Below are 19,599 nucleotides of genomic sequence, written 5' to 3' on the forward strand. Positions count from 1 at the left end.
GGCGAGCGCGCGGCCCGGGACGGCAATTTTTGTGGCGTGACGGACGGCTGGCGGCAGTCTCCCGGCCAGCCCGAGAGCAAACGCGAGTGCGTGCCGGCTGCCGGCGGTGCGTGTGTGCGATGCGTGAGCCCGGATACGCGCGACGCGACGCCGAGCTGCCGCCCACGTGTGCCGGCGTCGGCGCCGGGCCCGCGACCCGTCAACGCCCGCCTCGGCCGGGCTTTTTTTGTGCTACCGTTACCCGGCGCAGGAAAGTGTCTGTTCTGTGTGCCCGCTAACGTTCGCAGTGCCACCCGTGTGCTAAGCGCGTGTGCTCTCAGGGCCGGCAGCTGTCATCTCTGTGTGAAATCTTTAGCGCCCTGCTATGTTCCGCCGCGTGGCGTACTCCGTGCTTGGCCGTGGCGCGCCCGCGTCGTATTTTAGGGTCCAGTCGTAGCGAAATGCTGAATTACTGCCGCATAAATATATTTTTGTTGGTCGCGTAGTGTTAATAACTCCACCGCGAGTGCCTTTAGAAGCCGTTCCGTGTCGCTGAATGAAGTGCGCCCACGTGCATTTGTTGTATACATCTCATCAAGATTAAATTACACACCGGTTCTTGCTCAAGTAATGAATATCTCGTGTCCATACGCAATGTAGAATTTTTATAGTCGGAAGACAATTTTCCTACTAGATAATAGCCAACGGTAGAGAAAAAGGAGTAGCTTTAACACTATCGATAGAAAGCATCTCGTAATAATTGTGGAGCTACAGAATATGCACGCAAAGCACACAGAATAGTACCAAGCATTGACGATAGGTCGGTTGTCTTAGCAAGAATGTGCTGACAGCGACTGTTGCCGCCACTACTTGTAAATTTAAGGACAGTGCCTATGCCGTCAACGCTTGTGAATGATTGTAGTGATCTCTCATGACGATAGCAGCGAATATTTTTGAAGCTGTTCGGTAAGTTGCGAAAGTTCCATCGCCTTTAGTCATCTGTTTAGGTGAGGCGGGTGTTTGCTCGGAACAATCGTTTAAAATTTCTCTTTTGGCAGCTTTCTCGTGAGCGATAAACAAATAAAATATTATTCTTTTGTAACGGTAAAAATATGTAGGCTATAAACAAACTTTATATTAGTATAACTGTTTTATGTACAATCTATGTTGATGTTATTTTAGACAGTGAATGAACGCAAGCATAAAAATGCTTGTGCCAAATTTTTCACACTTATCTGTGCCTTATGTATATATCAATTTTTTATGCAGTACTCTTTTTAGCGGCATAAAAATGTCACACTTATACTTACGACTGTACCAGGTAACTAAAGGTAAATTGCTGTTTGTTACTGTATTTTTTTAAATATCGAGTAGTGTTTCTTTTAATGCACAAATTAACACTTACATCATCATGATTTCTTCATGTCTTCTGGATTGCATGTTATTATTAGCACCTTAGCCACGGTAAAATATCTTATGTAACAATTCTTATCCTCCACTGCTTGGCTGCTCCGTCTGTTCTTGGTAGAATATTATAATCATAATTCTTACATCTTCTTTTGTGTTAGTTCGTACTGCTCTCCATAAGTCACAGTTAATAGGAATTTCATAGTTCTTTGATGTAAGATGGTCCGCGAAATTGTCCATTAAAAGAATGTCCATATTAGTTTTGTGAATCCAGTTTGTTATTTAGTCATCGCATTAAATATTCACAAGTGTTAGACCGACAACCGTTCTTCATTTTTTTTTTTTACATCGGCTATTAATCACGCTCGGTAAATACTGTTTTCCTACAGATATTGCAGGTCACACATTAGAAAGCTAACGGCTGATTTCTCTCACTGATTCGGGATGTTTAACGCTCTCAAAGGAAAGAGCACAAACTGAATACAGTATTCAGTCATGTAATTGTTATTTCACGACGACCTAAGTAAATACCAAAACGTCACCAGCAGCAGGTTCTCTTCTTAATTTATCTCACGTAACTTAATAAACATATATGTAATAAGGGCACCATATTTTTTTCTAGTTTTCTTTTGTACAGCAATATTAAAAATTGAGTAGCAGAAAACCGTATAATGACATTATGAAATCGTTGTTTCGATGACAACGTTTAAGTTACCAGTATTTGTTAACAATAGGATTACATAAGGATGTTCCTCCAATAGGTAATGCAGGATCTCTAACGAGAACTGACCACACTGAAATTTTGAAATCTGTAAGGTGGAAAGCGTCCCCAAAATCGTAACAGAGCTCTAATTTCAGAAGATGTGTTTAGGCACCTACTCTTCCCTTCTTGTATGAATATCCCAGCCCATCGACAGTATCATAATTAGAAACGGTGGATAAACTCCGTCGGGCAAGGATGAGGGGCTAGTCAGCTGAATCCTTAATAAACAATCCATTCCAGTTCGAGCGTGATTTTACGTGGGAAACCATAGAGCTCCATGGTCATGCAGGGAATTGAACCCGGCTCCTTTTGAACGGTCGAGAAGGCTGTTTTGGCCACTGTACTACCTCGTTAACTAGGCGGTGAAACTAGAAACGTTGCACATAAAGGTCTACGCTGTCTCCGCATCTCTCTCTCTCTCTCTCTCTCTCTCTCTCTCTCTTACACACACACACACACACACACACACAAACACACACACAAACACACACACACACACACACACACACACGCGCATTTGCACACGCAGCGACCCGTAGTAATGAAGAGAACTCCAAGGAGATTGAGAGGGGGACCAGTAATTACATTTGGAAAGAAGAAACAGGCACGGTGTTACAGACATAATGTCTGTGGAGAGATACAGCAACTGTTAGCAATTTATAGCTAGTTATTCCAGACACAGTCATAATTAGCTATAAGACACTCAGTTGCTTATTGTGTTCATTTCCCCATGCGAAGAATGAAAAGAGTACGTTTGTTTCTTTGGTGCATTAACATTTTTACTGACATTGCTGTTGTTCAAATTCCTTTCCGAAATGAGAATATCAGAGAAATAAGTGCTCCTGAAATTTTATAGAGATCAGAAAAGAAATCCAAACCAGGACTGTGTGAGGGACCACAATTCACTTGCGTAGTTTCGCAGAAATCAGACTGGAAGAACAAATGTAAATTATTCCGAAGGTCAGTTAACTAAGTGTTGCATGACTTATGCAAGTTAACTTCCGCATGCAGGAACGAGAACAGATGAAGCTACGTTCTTTTCCAAAATGCAATAATTTTAGGGCTCAGCGTCTACTAGGAACAGAGTACAGCAATGAACTTCTACAAAAACCGATACCTGCCGTTATCTTAGAACTGACTGCTGATATCCTGTCAAATGTTAAACAAAGGTGACGCATATAACATCAAATAAGAGCGCTTTAAACTGGAATGGAGAGCTCTTTAATCACTATGACAGAAAAGTCCATTAAAAAAAAGCTAGGATGGTTGACTGCATATATTTTTTTTTTTTTCCCCGAGCTGGTGATCTTGGTTTCGGAGAGATTTCGGGCACCAGTGTAGTTTCAGATGCAAAAATATTTCCAACCTCTTACATATATTCAGCTCAGTAAGCTATAACTTGCTAGATAAGGATCATTTAGTAATCGCGAAAGCGTTACGGAGATGATAGATAAACTCCAGTGGAAGACTCTGCAGGAGAGACGCTCAGTAGCTCGGTACGGGCTTTTGTTGAAGTTTCGAGTACATACCTTCATCGAAGAGTCAAGCAGTATATTGCTCCCTCCTACGTATATCTCGCGAAGAGACTATGAGGATAAAATCAGAGAGATTAGAGCCCACACAGTAGCATACCGACAATCCTTCTTTCCACGAACAACACGAGACTGGAATAGAAGGGAGAACCGATAGAGGTACTCAAGGTACCCTCCACCACACACCGTCAGGTGGCTTGCGGAGTATGGATGTAGGAGTATGGATGTAGATATAGATATAGCGAACTCTACTCGCTTGTGCAAGCAGTAGAGAAAAGAAATTTTTCGTCGTAGGGATTTCCGTAATTCCATTCATCTTCATAAGATCGGCGATAGAGAGAGTAAAATTATAGCGGCGACCAATTTCAGGAAGGAAAAGAACCCCTTCTTTAATCGAAACAATGCCTTCACAATAATTCCATTTGCTTGTTTACCAGAGGCTCTTCTTATCGAGGTCCTATTGTTTCTTGTACCCTTACATTAGAAATGATTGGACACATCGCTCTGTTTCTTTCGTTGGCGTTTATGACAAGAAGGCAAAGAGGAAGATGGACAGCTGTCGCTGAAAAACTATGCTCCAACAACTTCCTGGAGAAATTATGGTAATAATGAATATTTTAAATTATATGAAGACTAGTACTGAGCAATATTTAAGCGTTATTTTACGTGATAGTAAGAAAATTGGCTCTGTTTTCGACGGCAACGCAAATTCACAAAGTCGAAAAACAAGCATGAATTCTGTGATTCCAGCACTAATATCACAAAATTTAAGAGTCCAGACTTCACTGATCCACGATGTTACTATACCGTCCCTAGTCCCGCCGTGGGCGAAGCTGGAGAGTTGATACCTAGAATAACGTAAGTCTTCAATATATCGCGTAGTGACTAAGTGATCCAAAAATGACTGGGAAAGTGAATAATTGCTAATTCTGAAAGTACAGGTACTGCCAATTGTGCTTCACAGTTTGCACAGTAAGACGAGGGAGTCATACGTAATTTTAAAAAGTGTTGCTAAAAAACTATTCATGATGCTGTGAAAACATAGAAGACAGAAGGTGAAACTGATATGCTATAATGGATCGCATTAGAGATGTACATACTACTGGGAATGAAGTCTCCAGCTTTGTTCATGAAGGAGGCAGCAGAGCGTTTGTTAACACTGTGGATTAGCGAAGCCTTAGTCTTAAACGTTACTCGTTCAGTCCGGTGATTTCAAATTTCACACGTCAATTTCGAAGCTACTAGCCGGCGCTGTCGTAGACAGCAGATGTAGTTACCTAACGACTATATTAAAGAACGAATACGTATTATCGAGTGCTATTTATAACTTCCCATAAAATTTGCTTCGCGTCAAAGCATAAATTACCATTAAAACGTGACTGAATTAGAAAATTACGTTGTTCATGAATTTTCTAAGACAGTCGTAGGCCTGATCCAGTTCCACGTAAAGTAGAGAAATTTAATCTAACCACATTTTTCAAACCGGTAGGGTAATTCTGTTGTGAGTGACGCGAATATTTTCTATGTGATAGAACCCAGTACGTTGTTCAGTACAATGTTCATCGGAGACAAAAGAACCATCAAGAGTGTTCCGGGAAGTGTGATAGGACCCTGTTCTGTGTGTGCATACACGATCTCGCGGACAAGGTGAACCTCGAGTACGGGAAGTGTCATCATTGAGTGACTGCAGGAGGATACAGGATGACTTTGACAGAATTTCTATTTGGCGTGACGAATGGCAGCTTTCTATAGATGTGAGAAAATGTAAGTTAATGCAGGTGAGTAGGTGAAACACACCCGTCCCGAGTTCGAGTCTCGGTCGGGCACACAGTTTTAATCTGCCAGGAAGTTTCATATCAGCGCACACTCCGCTGCAGAGTGAAAATCTCATTCTGGAAACATCCCCCAGCCTGTGGCTAAGCCATGTCTCCGCAATATCCTTTCTTTCAGGAGTGCTAGTTCTGCAAGGTTCGCAGGAGAGCTTCTGTAAAGTTTGGAAGGTAGGAGACGAGGTACTGGCAGAAGTAAAGCTGTGAGTACCGGGCGTGAGTCGTGCTTCGGTAGCTCAGTTGGTAGAGCACTTGCCCGCGAAAGGCAAAGGTCCCGAGTTCGAGTCTCAGTCGGGCACACAGTTTTAATCTGCCAGGAAGTTTCACACCCGTAATGTTCAAATACAGTGTTATTGGTGTGTTGCTAGACGCGAGATATGATCACAAAATAGGGTGAATAATTTTATAAGAAACAAAGGAAGTACTGTCCTTGGCTAGCAACGCACTTATCCCAACGTCGAATCCTTGAGTAGAAGCATTTCTGGAAGACTTCTTGTGGATGGGGTTTCATCTGCTCTGTCGTGGCACTCTCATTGTCAGGAATAGTGTCAAAACGTTTTTCTTTAAGCACTGTTTTACTTTCTGGGAAGAGTCAGAAGGGTCATGGTGCTAAATTTGGTGAGTAAGGCAGGTGTGGACAGACAGAACACATTTCTGGCCAAACACTCGCAAACCAAAAGCCAATTGTGGCACAGCGCGTTGTCGTGAGGAAGAAGGAAGCTATTGGCCCATTTTTCTGGCCTCTTTCTGCGTACATCGTTTCGCGAACGTTGCAGTACGCCCTTGTAAAATTCGGCGTTTGCAGTTGTTCCCCTTGGAACAAACTCTGATTGCACTATGTCCTCAATATCGAAAAAAACCCAATAAGATTGACTTTGAAATTCGGTTTTGATTGAGTGGCTTTCTTAGGTCGAGGAAATTCACTGGTTTTCCAGTGCGAGCTCTGAATGTTCATCTGAGTTCAAGTTTACTATCCAGCTACAATTTTGGGCATGAAGTCTGGATATAAATGAAGGCGATCCTTCAACTCCGTGCAAATTTACCCACGATTTTCCTTCCGTTCATCACGCAAAAGTCTGGCGACAATTTTTCCCTCTCACTTCGTCTCATTTGCAAATTATCGGTTAAAATACTTTGCACCGAACAGTATGAGATGTTAAGTTCTTCGGTAAGCTCTCGAATAGTTACTCGCTTGTTTGAAAGAACAATTTTCGCCCCTTTTTGCACATCTTCTGTTTTTGAGGTTAATGGATGTGCAGAACTTTGCTCTTTTCCTACAGACTCGTTTCCGGTTTTCAATCCCGCATACCACTTATAAACAGTCTTCAGTGCTTCAGCATTACTGCCATACACCAATTTCAACGTTTCACGAGTTTCTTTAGCGCCTTTTTGAAACTTGAAGCAGAACATAATGTTCACGCGTTGTTCGAAATCCATTATGCACGACAGACACAGAAAACACAGCCCCACTCTAGCGTCTCTGGCAGCTGACTGACAAGTCAGAACGTGTTCCAACTTCACGCTGCTTGTCTCAATGGATCAGGTACATCAAATGGTTGTAACTTAAGCAGTTACTGCTAAAAAAATCGTTCACAGTATTTTTTATCACACCTCATATATCCAGTCGTAACGTTGCAAAGCGAGATGAAATGTAGCGAGCACCTATGGTCGGTTGTAGGGAAGGTGATTGATAGGCTTCTGGGAGAATTGTAGGAAGTTCATCTGTGGAAGAGACCATGTACAGAATACTCTGCGAACCATTTTCGATTACTGCTCCGATGTTTGGGATCCCTACTTGGTAGGACGAAAGGAAGATAACAGAGTAGTTTAGAGTCGTGAGAGTCAGTTTGTTACTGGTAGGATCGAGTATTACGGAAATGCTCCGTTAACTTAAATAGGAATCCCTGGAAGGAAGAAGACGTTCTTTCGGCGAAACACCATTAAGAAAGTTTAGAGAACTGGCATTTGTGTCAGTCAGCAAAACGATCCTACTGCCACCGACACATACCGGGTGATCAAAAAGTGAGTATAAATTTGAAAACTGAATAAATCACGGAATAATGTAGATAGAGAGGTAGAAATTGACACACATGCTTGGAATGACATGGGGTTTTATTAGAAACGAAAAATACAAAAGTTCAAAGAATGTCCGACAGATGGCGCTTCATCCGATCAGAATAGCAAAAATTAGCATAACAAAGTAAGACAAAGCAAAGATGATGTTCTTTACTGGAAATGCTCAATATGTCCACCATCATTCCTCAACAATAGTTGTAGTCGAGGAATAATGTTGTGAACAGCACTGTAAAGCATGTCCGGAGTTATGGTGAGGCATTGGCGTCGGATGCTGTCTTTCAGCATCCCTAGAGATGTCGGTCGATCACGATACACTTGCGACTTCAGGTAACTCCAAAGCCAATAATCGCACGGACTGAGGTCTGGGGACCTGGGAGGCCAAGCATGACGAAATTAGCGGCTGAGCACACAATCATCACCAAACGACGCACGCAAATGGTCTTTCACGCGTCTAGCAAGGTTTTCTTTTCTTTTTTTTTTTTTTTTTTTTTTTTTTTTTTTGTTCTAATGGAACCCCATGTCATTCCAAGCATATGTGTCAATGTTTACCTCTCTATCTACATCATACCGTGGTTTATTAAGTTTTCAAATTTATACTGACTTTTTGATCACCCGGTATATCGGGAAGGATGGCGGAAACAAAAGAAATTAGAGCTTGTAAGGAAGTATGTAGACGTCGTTTTTGTTTCGCTCCATTTACGAGTGGAACTCGAAAGGGAATTACTAGCGGTGATACAAGGTACCTTCCGACAAGAAGCGTTTGGTGGCTTGCTGAGTACGTATGTAACTGTAGATAATAAGCAACAATTAGGGTTCTACGTCCCTGGGAGACTCGCTGTTGAGGAGAGTCTGACCGACCGTCTCGCTCCGGCTCGGGATCCGAGCGTGGGCCGGTAACATGCGTAAGCGCGCCGTGCGGCTGAGACGGCAGGCGCTGTGCGCGGCCGCAGATGGCAGCCCGCTGCGTGCTGTGGGGCGGGACGGGAAACCCGAGCCCGCTAATCTGTGCGCCGGCAACCCTATATCCACGCCGCCTGTCTGCCGCGGCAACCGCACGGGGCAACACCTTGCGAGTCAGGCGGCTGGCGGGGGATCGTCTGCACCATTCCTCCAGTCATCCTGCTTATCTAACACAACCCCACTTCCAGCTGTCAAACCCCTGTCCAAGAGGGTCCTTTTTGTAACATACTTAGGTTTCTTCCCATACCGTTCACGGATTTTAGAGAGGGGAGTACAACTCTGTGCAGGTTGATAGGCGTCTAAGTTTTAAACTGACATACTTTGTTGCCTTAAGAACATTTCTGACTGCAAACTGGGTCTCTGGCCTGAGGCGAACCCAAGGGAGGGGATTTTGTGGAGGACATGACTCGTCCCCCAAGAACATTTAGCTAAGGGCGATTACATTTTTACGTATGTCAATTTCCTAATTTCTCAGGCAACTTTCAGAGAATAAGGTAGCAAGAAAACTAAGACTCTCGAAAATGGTAAGGAATTGTAGAAATTACAAGCCATTTGCAGATGAATAAGTTGTCTATAGGACGACATCTATGACAGAAGGCTGTAGCGAATTGCAGAAACACCTGTAGAAGGTAGATGATTGGTGCCGGGACTGGTAGTTGACCCTGCATATAAATAAATGTGACGTATCATGCATAAATAGGCGAAGAAACCAGTACAGTAATTTTGCCGTAAAATTCCTAGGAGTAACCACAGGAAGCGATCTGTCAGATTCAGATCCACAGGAAGAAAAAAGAAAAAAGTCATCTGTGAAAGCATTTGCTTACAAATCACCTTTTCAACCTTTTCTTGGATACTGTTCATCAGCATGGGCCCATTAAAGAGTCGAATTAATAACAGAGGCAGGCAAGATCCGACGAAGAACGACGCGTTTCGCAGCAAGATTTTTTAGTCGGCGCGAAAGCATTACGGAGATAAACAACGAGCTCCAATGGCATACACTACAAGAGAGGAGTTGTGCATAACGGAGAGATTTTACTATTGGAATACCGGGAGCCTACGGTAAGAGTCGGACAACATATTACTTCCTCTCATATACGTTCTCGCGAACTGACCACAAAGAGAAAATCCGAGGAATTAGAGTCAATACAGAGGCTAACCGACAATCATTCTTCCGACGCGCCATTCGCGAATGCAAGGAGGTGGGACGGAGGGGGGGAGAGGACAGACAGCGGGTGCAGAAGTGCGCTCCACCAGACGCCGTAAGAAGGCTTGCGGAGTATAGATGTAGATGTAGGATTTTTTTCAGTAGCTTGCATGAGGATTTGTTCATGTGCATCGACTTGCAGCTTGACCGCCTGCAACTAGGAAAAAGACACCGAACCACGTGCTGACAGAACCTATTGTCAACAACAAATCGAACAAGGTTCATGAGCCAAAGGGCAAACTGGGAACCTACAAGTAATTCAAGAAGGCGCAACACATAGAGTAAGAGTCTCCTATAAGGGGAAAAAAAACGACTTTCCCGAACTTATGTGAAAGCGGCTGAAAGAAACAGCATCCCCACAATTTACACAGGTGTACTGCCGTAAACTGCAGGCCTCTGTTCACATTGATAGTGCTAAGTAAAATACTCGAATTTACCAGTGCTCATGGCAACCTTGTATCGTGCAAATTACGACGTTGTCAAAGTTGTGATTTTTTGCTGTTATTGTAGATATTACATCAGTTGAATGACACACATAAATTTCAATTTTTCGGACGAATGCTCTGTATTCTTTGAATTGTGATTTATTAGAAGTTATGTTAAAGGGATGTAATAAGCATATCATTATTATTATATTAAACATTTAATACATTTTAATGCCATTGTTATTAAAAACATAGGTATCTGTGGCATGTTAAAAATGAAGGTGACAAGTTATACTTGAACGAAGGGGAGGGGGGCAGTAACAAACGTCCCCTCCCTCTACGAGACGTGAGAATTCCGAAACACAGTTTCGCGATGTACGAGGTGTTCACAATACTATTGGTGGACTGCAGAGGAAACAGGGTAGGTTATGTTTTCAGGTGGCAACATACGTCCTTTCGGAAAACATTTCATTCGATACCACGCCAACGTATATTAGCAAAAGTATGATCATATGGCCAGTTAAACGAAATTTATGACTGAATTGGGAAACTTTTGATAGGGATGACGCATTATGTTACATTGGACGTAGATTCATTAACAGATGTTGAAGTAACATTAGACGCGACCCAGGGAAGTATGTTGGGACACATGTTGTTCATGTTGTATATATATTTTCAGCAATCTCAGACCTCTGCAGGTGGTGCTGTTATCTATAACGAAAATACTATCTAAGAAAAAAAAAGGCTGCACGTATATTCAGTCAGATTTGACAAGATTACAAAGTGACGCAAAGATCGGAAACTTGCTTTAAATATTCAGAATTGTAGAACTGTGCGCCTCAAAAAACGCAGCAAATATCAGCAACTCACAATTAGAATCAGTCAACTCATAAAATGTCTGGATACAAAAATTTGTGGGGATATGAAATGGAGTGAGGCGAAGTAGGTGGCAGACTTCGGTTCAGTGGTAGGATCCTGGGAATATGCAACTTTCCGAGAATATTTGTGTGGTACTCATACCAAATGGGAATAACGCGGGATACTGAATGTGTACAAAGAAGGGCAGCATCAATGAATAAAGGTTTGTCTGACCGACGGCAGAGCGTCACCGAGATGCAGAACCTGACGTGGCAGTCGCTCGAAGATAGAAGTCAGTTATCACGCGATGGCCGACTAAGAAAGTTTAAACAATTTAGCATTAAGTGAGGAAACGAGGAATATTCTACAGAGCCCTACGTATCGGTCCCGTAGGAACAGCAAAGACGAGATCAGACCACAACAGAGATGTACAAGCTTTCAGTCCCCACGAGCTCCATACGTGAGTGGAACAGCAGGAAGCCTTGATAAACGGTACGATGCGAAGTACTCTCTGTCGATTTAGATGAGAAGTAAAACACTCGCGGATGTTCAAAGCTGGACTCATCTGCCGTAAGCTGATTCAGAACAGCAGTAAAACAGGAAAGGTATTGCGATGCTCATATCTAAACAGTATTTTAAAATGCAAATTGGGAGCTAGTCACCAGGGTCAGTCAATAACCGTCAAGAATACAGGCGTATATTTCCGGGCGATTTAAAGTGTAAAGACAATATAAATCTAGTTTGATGAAGTGAAATGAAAAACTGAGATATGTCGGAAGCATGCTATGGGAATGAAATCCATGCATGGTGGAGGTCGCATACAAAACCCTCATTTGATCAATTTTAACTGTTATTCGTCGTCCTGGTATTTATAAAGTTGGATAAACGAAAGCGACAGAGAAGATTCGGAAAATGGTAACGATGTTCATTGACGTGATTCAACTGAATTTTGTGTATCTGGTACTCCTTTCGTTTATTTAGACTCAGAATATGCTAAACTGTCTACCGAGGATGTTGGTTGCAGTAGACGTGCGCCGATGCGTCTGTCATAAGATGGAAAAGACGGAGCGCGGTATCAAACAACTCGAAACATTGAGGACTTTTGACTTAATTCTGCAGTCAAGGATTATTACATTTCGCTCTATGCAGATGACGGTTTGGTAATTCTCCGCTTTTAGAGCTAGACTTCAGTCATTCGTCCAGGTTGAAATGTTATTAAAAAAGCAGACTATATGTCCATATGATCTTTTTCGTACTTCATCGTAGTTATCTGTGTAATATGCAAAAAGTGTCTGGCTGCAAGAAATTCGTTGATATGAAATGCTGATGGTAGTTATCATACCACAATTTTGTAGCTTTATGTAACAGAATTTCCATCTTGGAAAGCAAGTAAAGTTCTGCCTCTCACATAATTCTCTCTGAAGCCTACGTGCCTTGATTTTTCATACAACGTGTTTCAGTGTGGTACGTGGCGTCACAGAGCTGAATCAAATACTCTCTGAAAGTAAATAAAACTATCCGGTTCCTTGCTAAATGGCTTTTAGCGAAACACTTATGAAGAGCTTACGTTGGGTTTTGTTGCTCGACAATCGCTGGAAACATATTTATTACCGTTGACACAGGTACAGTGCTGTGGGTAAGACGATGTTATCCAAAGATTAAGAGACGCGGTTGCTACAGGCTTTGCGGTTATTATTCTCGAGTTAAAAATCAGTTATAAAGCCCATATATTGGATGTAGGCTCGCATTAACCCCTGTTAATTGGAAAGTAATTGACAGAGCAACATGGTTGTTGTTGGACTGGAATAAAACACATCCGAGTGACGAGCTCCTGATTTAATCGCACTTACTTAGACCACATAGTGAATCGATGTGGAATGCACACACTAAATCAGTTGGACAATATCTGCAAAGGAAATTCTGATGTTTTCGATAAGCAAATCTGTTTTTTTAAATTATCTTCAAGTTCGTAAAGATAAATATTTGCAGATATAGTGCTGCGGGGGGGCGGGGGCATTGAATTTATTCCAGAGGCCTGTAACGATGCTTATTGAATTTTAAATGAGAATCATATGGTTAATTTCAAGACTTGATATCGACATAGACCGTAAATCAACCAATCGCTACAGTGGAATATTTAGGATAAAAACAAAATAAAAGGGAATAAAATACGGGCTGAGACACACATCGTTCATCGAATTAAACAGGAAAAGGAGAGACAACGGTGCGAAGAGACTTATGCTACACGGTAGAGTGCACGCAGGTTCAGATCTAGATAATTACCTATGATAACAGCTAGATAATAATGCTCAAGTTGCGCTACATTGACACATTCATGTCCACATGAATTATGTCAGTAAAATGAAAATGCAGATTCAATAAGTTATTAATGTAGATTCTCATGATTATGAAATGCTGTACTGGCTCGGTTAAAAGCAAGAAATGTAAGCCCTCCGTGCGGCTCGAGGTGGCAACGGTACTAGTCTGTAACTACTTGTATTATGTCGTGATCTCCGTCACATATTCACATATGTTTCATACACGCTGTACTAAATAACATAAAAGTTTCTTTTGTGAAGAGACACTCTACACCCAGAAAGTTTTTACGTTAACTGACTCTGGTCGCGGAATGATGTATAAAAAGAACTACTTTCTGGTGCTCCCGCAGCCATAATCGGTTGCAGTAATCGAACTCGTCATCTTGATAATGGCCAGCGAGCCGAAACATTGAAATATTTTCCACCATGGGACGGTCGCACACCCAGATGAAATTTTTTAAACTGTTTATGAGGTTTTTCTTACTATTTTCGTGCAGGGTGGATTCAGTGCCGTTAGTACTACCTGATAACATGCTGAATACATGTTGGGATCAAAACGAGTAGGTCTGATACATACATAAACAAACGGACCTGCTCCAGAATTTCATCATACAGTTACAAGAAGGATTCTTTAAGGGTTCAAACGTGTGCAGTTTATTTTTTTCAAAAAGTATTGTTTAATTTTGCATTCGACCGAGCCGAGAGACCACTGTAAACGTTCCAAAATTGTGCAACGTGCAAAGAAAACGTTTACTTGGTACGCTGTATATAATTATCGTAGTATACTTCTTACAGACGATTATGCTATATGGAACTGAACTGAACTGAACTGAAACCGAACTGGTTACCATTGCATTAACATCGGACCTTGTAGCTATATTACACAACTAGATAATAAAATAATGATTCCGATAGTTACAAATATTTCATTTGCGTAATGGGTATCAGGAAAAGTATCTTTGTATGCCCCTCCTTGTAGCTTATGGTTACAGGGACTTCAGCTGATCAGTATGAAATGAAAATTAAAACACATGCAGCCGTCTCTTTTGCACTGGATTTATTTACGCAGCCCGTTTCGGTGTTCTTCAGGCATCTTGGCCGACAAAAATTGGGAGAAATCCAATCTCGTTTGAAGTCGTAATAGGAGCCAATATTAAATAACAGGTGTCCGTACTTCTCTGGTTTACACGACACTATCCCTCAGTTCATCAACCGTTGATGAATGATGGGGTAGTTTCGTGTAGAACGGAAATCTACGAACAGTGGTTATTTAATATCGTGTCCTGTTATGACTGCACACGACATTGGTTTCCTCCCTATTTAAGTTGGTCAACGGACGTGATGATGGCAGAACGAACACCAAAATTGGTTACGTAAATAAATTAAATGCAAAAGAGACAGCTGCAGGTGTATTGATTTTCATATCGTTATAAAAAGTATGTCAGCAAATGTTATTACATACGATTAATCAGGACCTTGCTGTCGTTGCCTTTAATGGACATATACGAGTACAAATTCCGAACACCGAACGATTCTTGCTGCCGAACTGGAAGACGTAGATCACTTGTCGAAGACACCTTACGAAATTGCTGACCTTCTGCTAACATTACTCTGTCGTTCACTACACGAACCTAACATTCTGCTTGAGTTTTTAAATAAATTGCTGGCGTGCACCTAAAAAAATCAAAATGTGTTACGTCCTTAAAAAAAAAAAAAAAAACCAGGTGCTTTGCGGCCAACAGTGCCTCATTTATGGATTGTCTGATATAACTTGCTGATCTTTTCAGTGCTCGTTTAATGATTTACGCTGAAATCAGGTTGTGATTGTGCAAAAACTCTCACCATATTGCATTGTTTGACCCATTAATTATTCACGAGTCGCTCTTTGCTAACTTCTCTGTCGTTTCAGTCTGTTATAATTTCGATCGCTATGCCTCACTACTTTATTTTACCGAACCTATAATTCTGTACTGCTCTGAAATGTTCTTCTTAACTTCAAATACAAGCAGTGAGTCAGATCAGTAGAATCAAAACTATCCGATTATAGAGGAACCTGTAATTATCCGGATCACGGACAGCTTCTCCCTATTTCGATATTTTTCGTTTGTTTTTTTCTCCGCGCTATACAGTATTTGACTCTTATACTACGCATGTGGTTATATTTAATTTTTTTAATGCCATTAACATCTATTAATTCTCAATTCTCCGTCGATACACTGTTAGCCCACTTCGTCGGTTTTGCTTATGACTCTTTGCTTTAACGGTCTGAGATTTTACAGTTGTTTATCAAATAATGCCTGTAAAATAACTTTCTTGGGCAGCTATTATTTATATCAACTACAAACAATCTGCAAATTTTCCTCTCTAGTGTGCTCCGGTTCTAGCGTTGTCAACATTCAGTAAACTCCCCTGGATTTAAGGGTTCCAGCTGTCCACGTATACGCTATATTTGTGAACGGGTTTACAACAGGATCTGCTCAAATGTAAACCAATAACTTGAAAGTCCCACATGGGTGTTAATGCTGAAGCCTCTTCTAACAACGTCATTTCCTAATCGGATTTTATCGGGTGGCGTTGTGCTGACACATCAAACGGCGATATGCGTAGGATTATGTATACGTGTTCATTCATACGCTTCTAAACTCTTGGGAAGAGAGCGACTTACACTCATACTTCGCGTGACCAAGGCTTTGGAATATGTACTAGAGCTATAAAAAATAATTTGTTTAAATCTATTCTAGTCAAAGACAGACAATAAGAGTAATAAGCCTGAGTACTTCGGCCCAAATTTTCCATTCTATTTGTAGTTATATGAAATCTGTACACTTTACACAATTTTTTTTTTTTTTTTTTGGCCATCAGTCTACTGACTGGTTTGATGCGGCCCGCCACGAATTCCTTTCCTGTGCTAACCTCTTCATCTCAGAGTAGCACTTGCAACCTACGTCCTCAATTATTTGCTTGATGTATTCCAATCTCTGTCTTCCTCTACAGTTTTTGCCCTCTACAGCTCCCTCTAGTACCATGGAAGTCATTCCCTCATGTCTTAGCAGATGTCCTATCATCCTGTCCCTTCTCCTTATCAGTGTTTTCCACATGTTCCTTTCCTCTCCGATTCTGCGTAGAACTTCCTCATTCCTTACCTTATCAGTCCACCTAATTTTCAACATTCGTCTATAGCACCACATCTCAAATGCTTCGATTCTCTTCTGTTCCGGTTTTCCCACAGTCCATGTTTCACTACCATACAATGCTGTACTCCAGACGTACATCCTCAGAAATTTCTTCCTCAAATTAAGGCCGGTATTTGATATTAGTAGACTTCTCTTGGCCAGAAATGCCTTTTTTGCCATAGCGAGTCTGCTTTTGATGTCCTCCTTGCTCCGTCCGTCATTGGTTATTTTACTGCCTAGGTAGCAGAATTCCTTAACTTCATTGACTTCGTGACCATCAATCCTGATGTTAAGTTTCTCGCTGTTCTCATTTCTACTACTTCTCATTACCTTCGTCTCTCTCCGATTTACTCTCAAACCATACTGTGTACTCATTAGACTGTTCATCCCGTTCAGCAGATCATTTAATTCTTCTTCATTTTCACTCAGGATAGCAATGTCATCAGCGAATCGTATCATTGATATCCTTTCACCTTGTATTTTAATTCCACTCCTGAACCTTTCTTTTATTTCCATCATTGCTTCCTCGATGTACAGATTGAAGAGTAGGGGCGAAAGGCTACAGCCTTGTCTTACACCCTTCTTAATACGAGCACTTCGTTCCTGATCGTCCACTCTTATTATTCCCTCTTGGTTGTTGTATATATTGTATATGACCCGTCTCTCCCTATAGCTTACCCCTACTTTTTTCAGAATCTCGAACAGCTTCCACCATTTTATATTGTCGAACGCTTTTTCCAGGTCGACAAATCCTATGAAAGTGTCTTGATTTTTCTTTAGCCTTGCTTCCAATATTAGACGTAACGTCAGAATTGCCTTACTTTTCCTAAAGCCAAACTGATCGTCACCTAGCGCATTCTAAATTTTCTTTTCCATTCTTCTGTATATTATTCTTGTAAGTAGCTTCGATGCATGAGTTGTTAAGCTGATTGTGCGATAATTCTCGCACTTGTCAGCTCTTGCCGTCTTCGGAATTGTGTGGATGATGCTTTTCCGAAAGTCAGATGGTATATCGCCAGACTCATATATTCTACACACCAACGTGAATAGTCGTTCTGTTGCCACTTCCCCCAATGATTTTAGAAATTCTGATGGAATGTTATCTATCCATTCTGCCTTATTTGACCTAAGTCCTCCAAAGCTCTTTTAAATTCCGATTCTAATACTGGGTACCCTATCTCTTCTAAATCGACTCCTGTTTCTTCTTCTATCACATCAGACAAATCTTCACCCTCATAGAGGTTTTCAATGTATTCTTTCCACCTATCTGCTCTCTCCTCTGCATATACAGTGGAATTCCCGTTGCACTCTTAATGTTACCACCGTTGCTTTTAATGTCACCAAAGGTTGTTTTGACTTTCCTGTATGCTGAGTCTGTCCTTCCGACAATCATATCTTTTTCGATGTCTTCACATTTTTCCTGCAGCCATTTCGTCTTAGCTTCCCTGCACTTCCTATTTATTTCATTCCTCAGCGACTTGTATTTCTGTATTCCTGATTTTCCCGGAACATGTTTGTACTTCCTCCTTTCATCAATCAACTGAAGTATTTCTTCTGTTACCCATGGTTTCTTCGCAGCTACCTTCTTTGTACCTATGTTTTCCTTCCCAACTTCTGTGATGGTCCTTTTTAGAGATGTCCATTCCTCTTCAACTGTACTGCCTACTGCGATATTCCTTATTGCTGTATCTATAGCGTTAGAGAACTTCAAACGTATCTCGTCATTCCTTAGTACTTCCGTATCCCACTTCTTTGCGTATTGATTCTTCCTGACTAATGTCTTGAACTTCAGCCTACTCTTCATCACTACTATATTGTGATCTGAGTCTATATCTGCTCCTGGGTACGCCTTACAATCCAGTATCTGATTTCGGAATCTCTGTCTGACCATGATGTAATCTAATTGAAATCTTCCCGTATCTCCCGGCCTTTTCCAAGTACACCTCCTCCTCTTGTGATTCTTGAACAGGGTATTCGCTATTACTAACTGAAACTTGTTACAGAACTCAATTAGTCTTTCTCCTCTTTCATTCCTTGTCCCAAGCCCATATTCTCCTGTAACCTTTTCTTCTACTCCTTCCCGTACAACTGCATTCCAGTCGCCCATGACTATTAGATTTTCGTCCCCCTTTACATACTGCATTACCCTTTCAATATCCTCATACACTTTCTCTATCTGTTCATCTTCAGCTTGCGACGTCGGCATGTATACCTGAACTATCGTTGTCGGTATTGGTCTGCTGTCGATTCTGATTAGAACAACCCGGTCACTGAACTGTTCACAGTAACACACCCTCTGACCTACCTTCCTATTCATAACGAATCCTACACCTGTTATACCATTTTCTGCTGCTGTTGATATTACCCGATACTCATGTGACCAGAAATCTTTATCTTCCTTCCACTTCACTTCACTGACCCCTACTATATCTTCAAAAATGGTTCAAATGGCTCTGAGCACTATGGGACTTAACAGCTATGGTCATCAGTCCCCTAGAACTTAGAACTACTTAAACCTAACTAACCTAAGGACATCACACAACACCCAGTCATCACGAGGCAGAGAAAATCCCTGACCCCGCCGTGAATCGAACCCGGGAGCCCGGGCGTGGGAAGCGAGAACGCTACCGCACCACCACGAGCTGCAGACACTACTGTATCTAGATTGAGCCTTTGCATTTCCCTTTTCAGATTCTCTAGTTTCCCTACCACGTTCAAGCTTCTGGCATTCCACGCCATGACTCGTAGAACGTTATCCTTTCGTTGATTATTCAATCTTTTTCTCATGGTAACCTCCCCCTTGGCAGTCCCCTCCCGGAGATCCGAATGGGGGACTATTCCGGAATCTTTTGCCAATGGAGAGATCATCATGACACTTCTTCAATTACAGGCCACATGTCCTGTGGATACACGTTACGTGTCTTTAATGCAGTGGTTTCCATTGCCTTCTGCATCCTCATGTCGTTGATCATTGCTGATTCTTCCGCCTTTAGAGGCAATTTCCCACCCCTAGGACAAGAGAGTGCCCTGAACCTCTATCCGCTGCTCGGCCCTCTTTGACAAGGCCGTTGGTAG

The 19,599-nt window shown here is 41.7% G+C and overlaps 1 protein-coding gene across 1 annotated transcript in view; it reads left to right on the plus strand.

The window, feature by feature from the left end:
* Positions 1-324: 324 nt before the first annotated feature.
* The window catches only part of LOC124613476 (homeobox protein OTX2-B-like), a 325,801-nt gene continuing 306,526 nt past the window's right edge, over positions 325-19,599 (plus strand). Inside the window, exon 1 of the mRNA XM_047142182.1 lies at positions 325-945. Coding sequence (XP_046998138.1) covers positions 911-945 — 35 coding nt within the window. The 5' untranslated portion in view covers positions 325-910. The remainder of the gene's footprint in view (positions 946-19,599) is intronic.

Source organism: Schistocerca americana, chromosome 4 (genome assembly GCF_021461395.2).
Source record: "Schistocerca americana isolate TAMUIC-IGC-003095 chromosome 4, iqSchAmer2.1, whole genome shotgun sequence".
Lineage (NCBI taxonomy): Eukaryota > Metazoa > Arthropoda > Insecta > Orthoptera > Acrididae > Schistocerca > Schistocerca americana.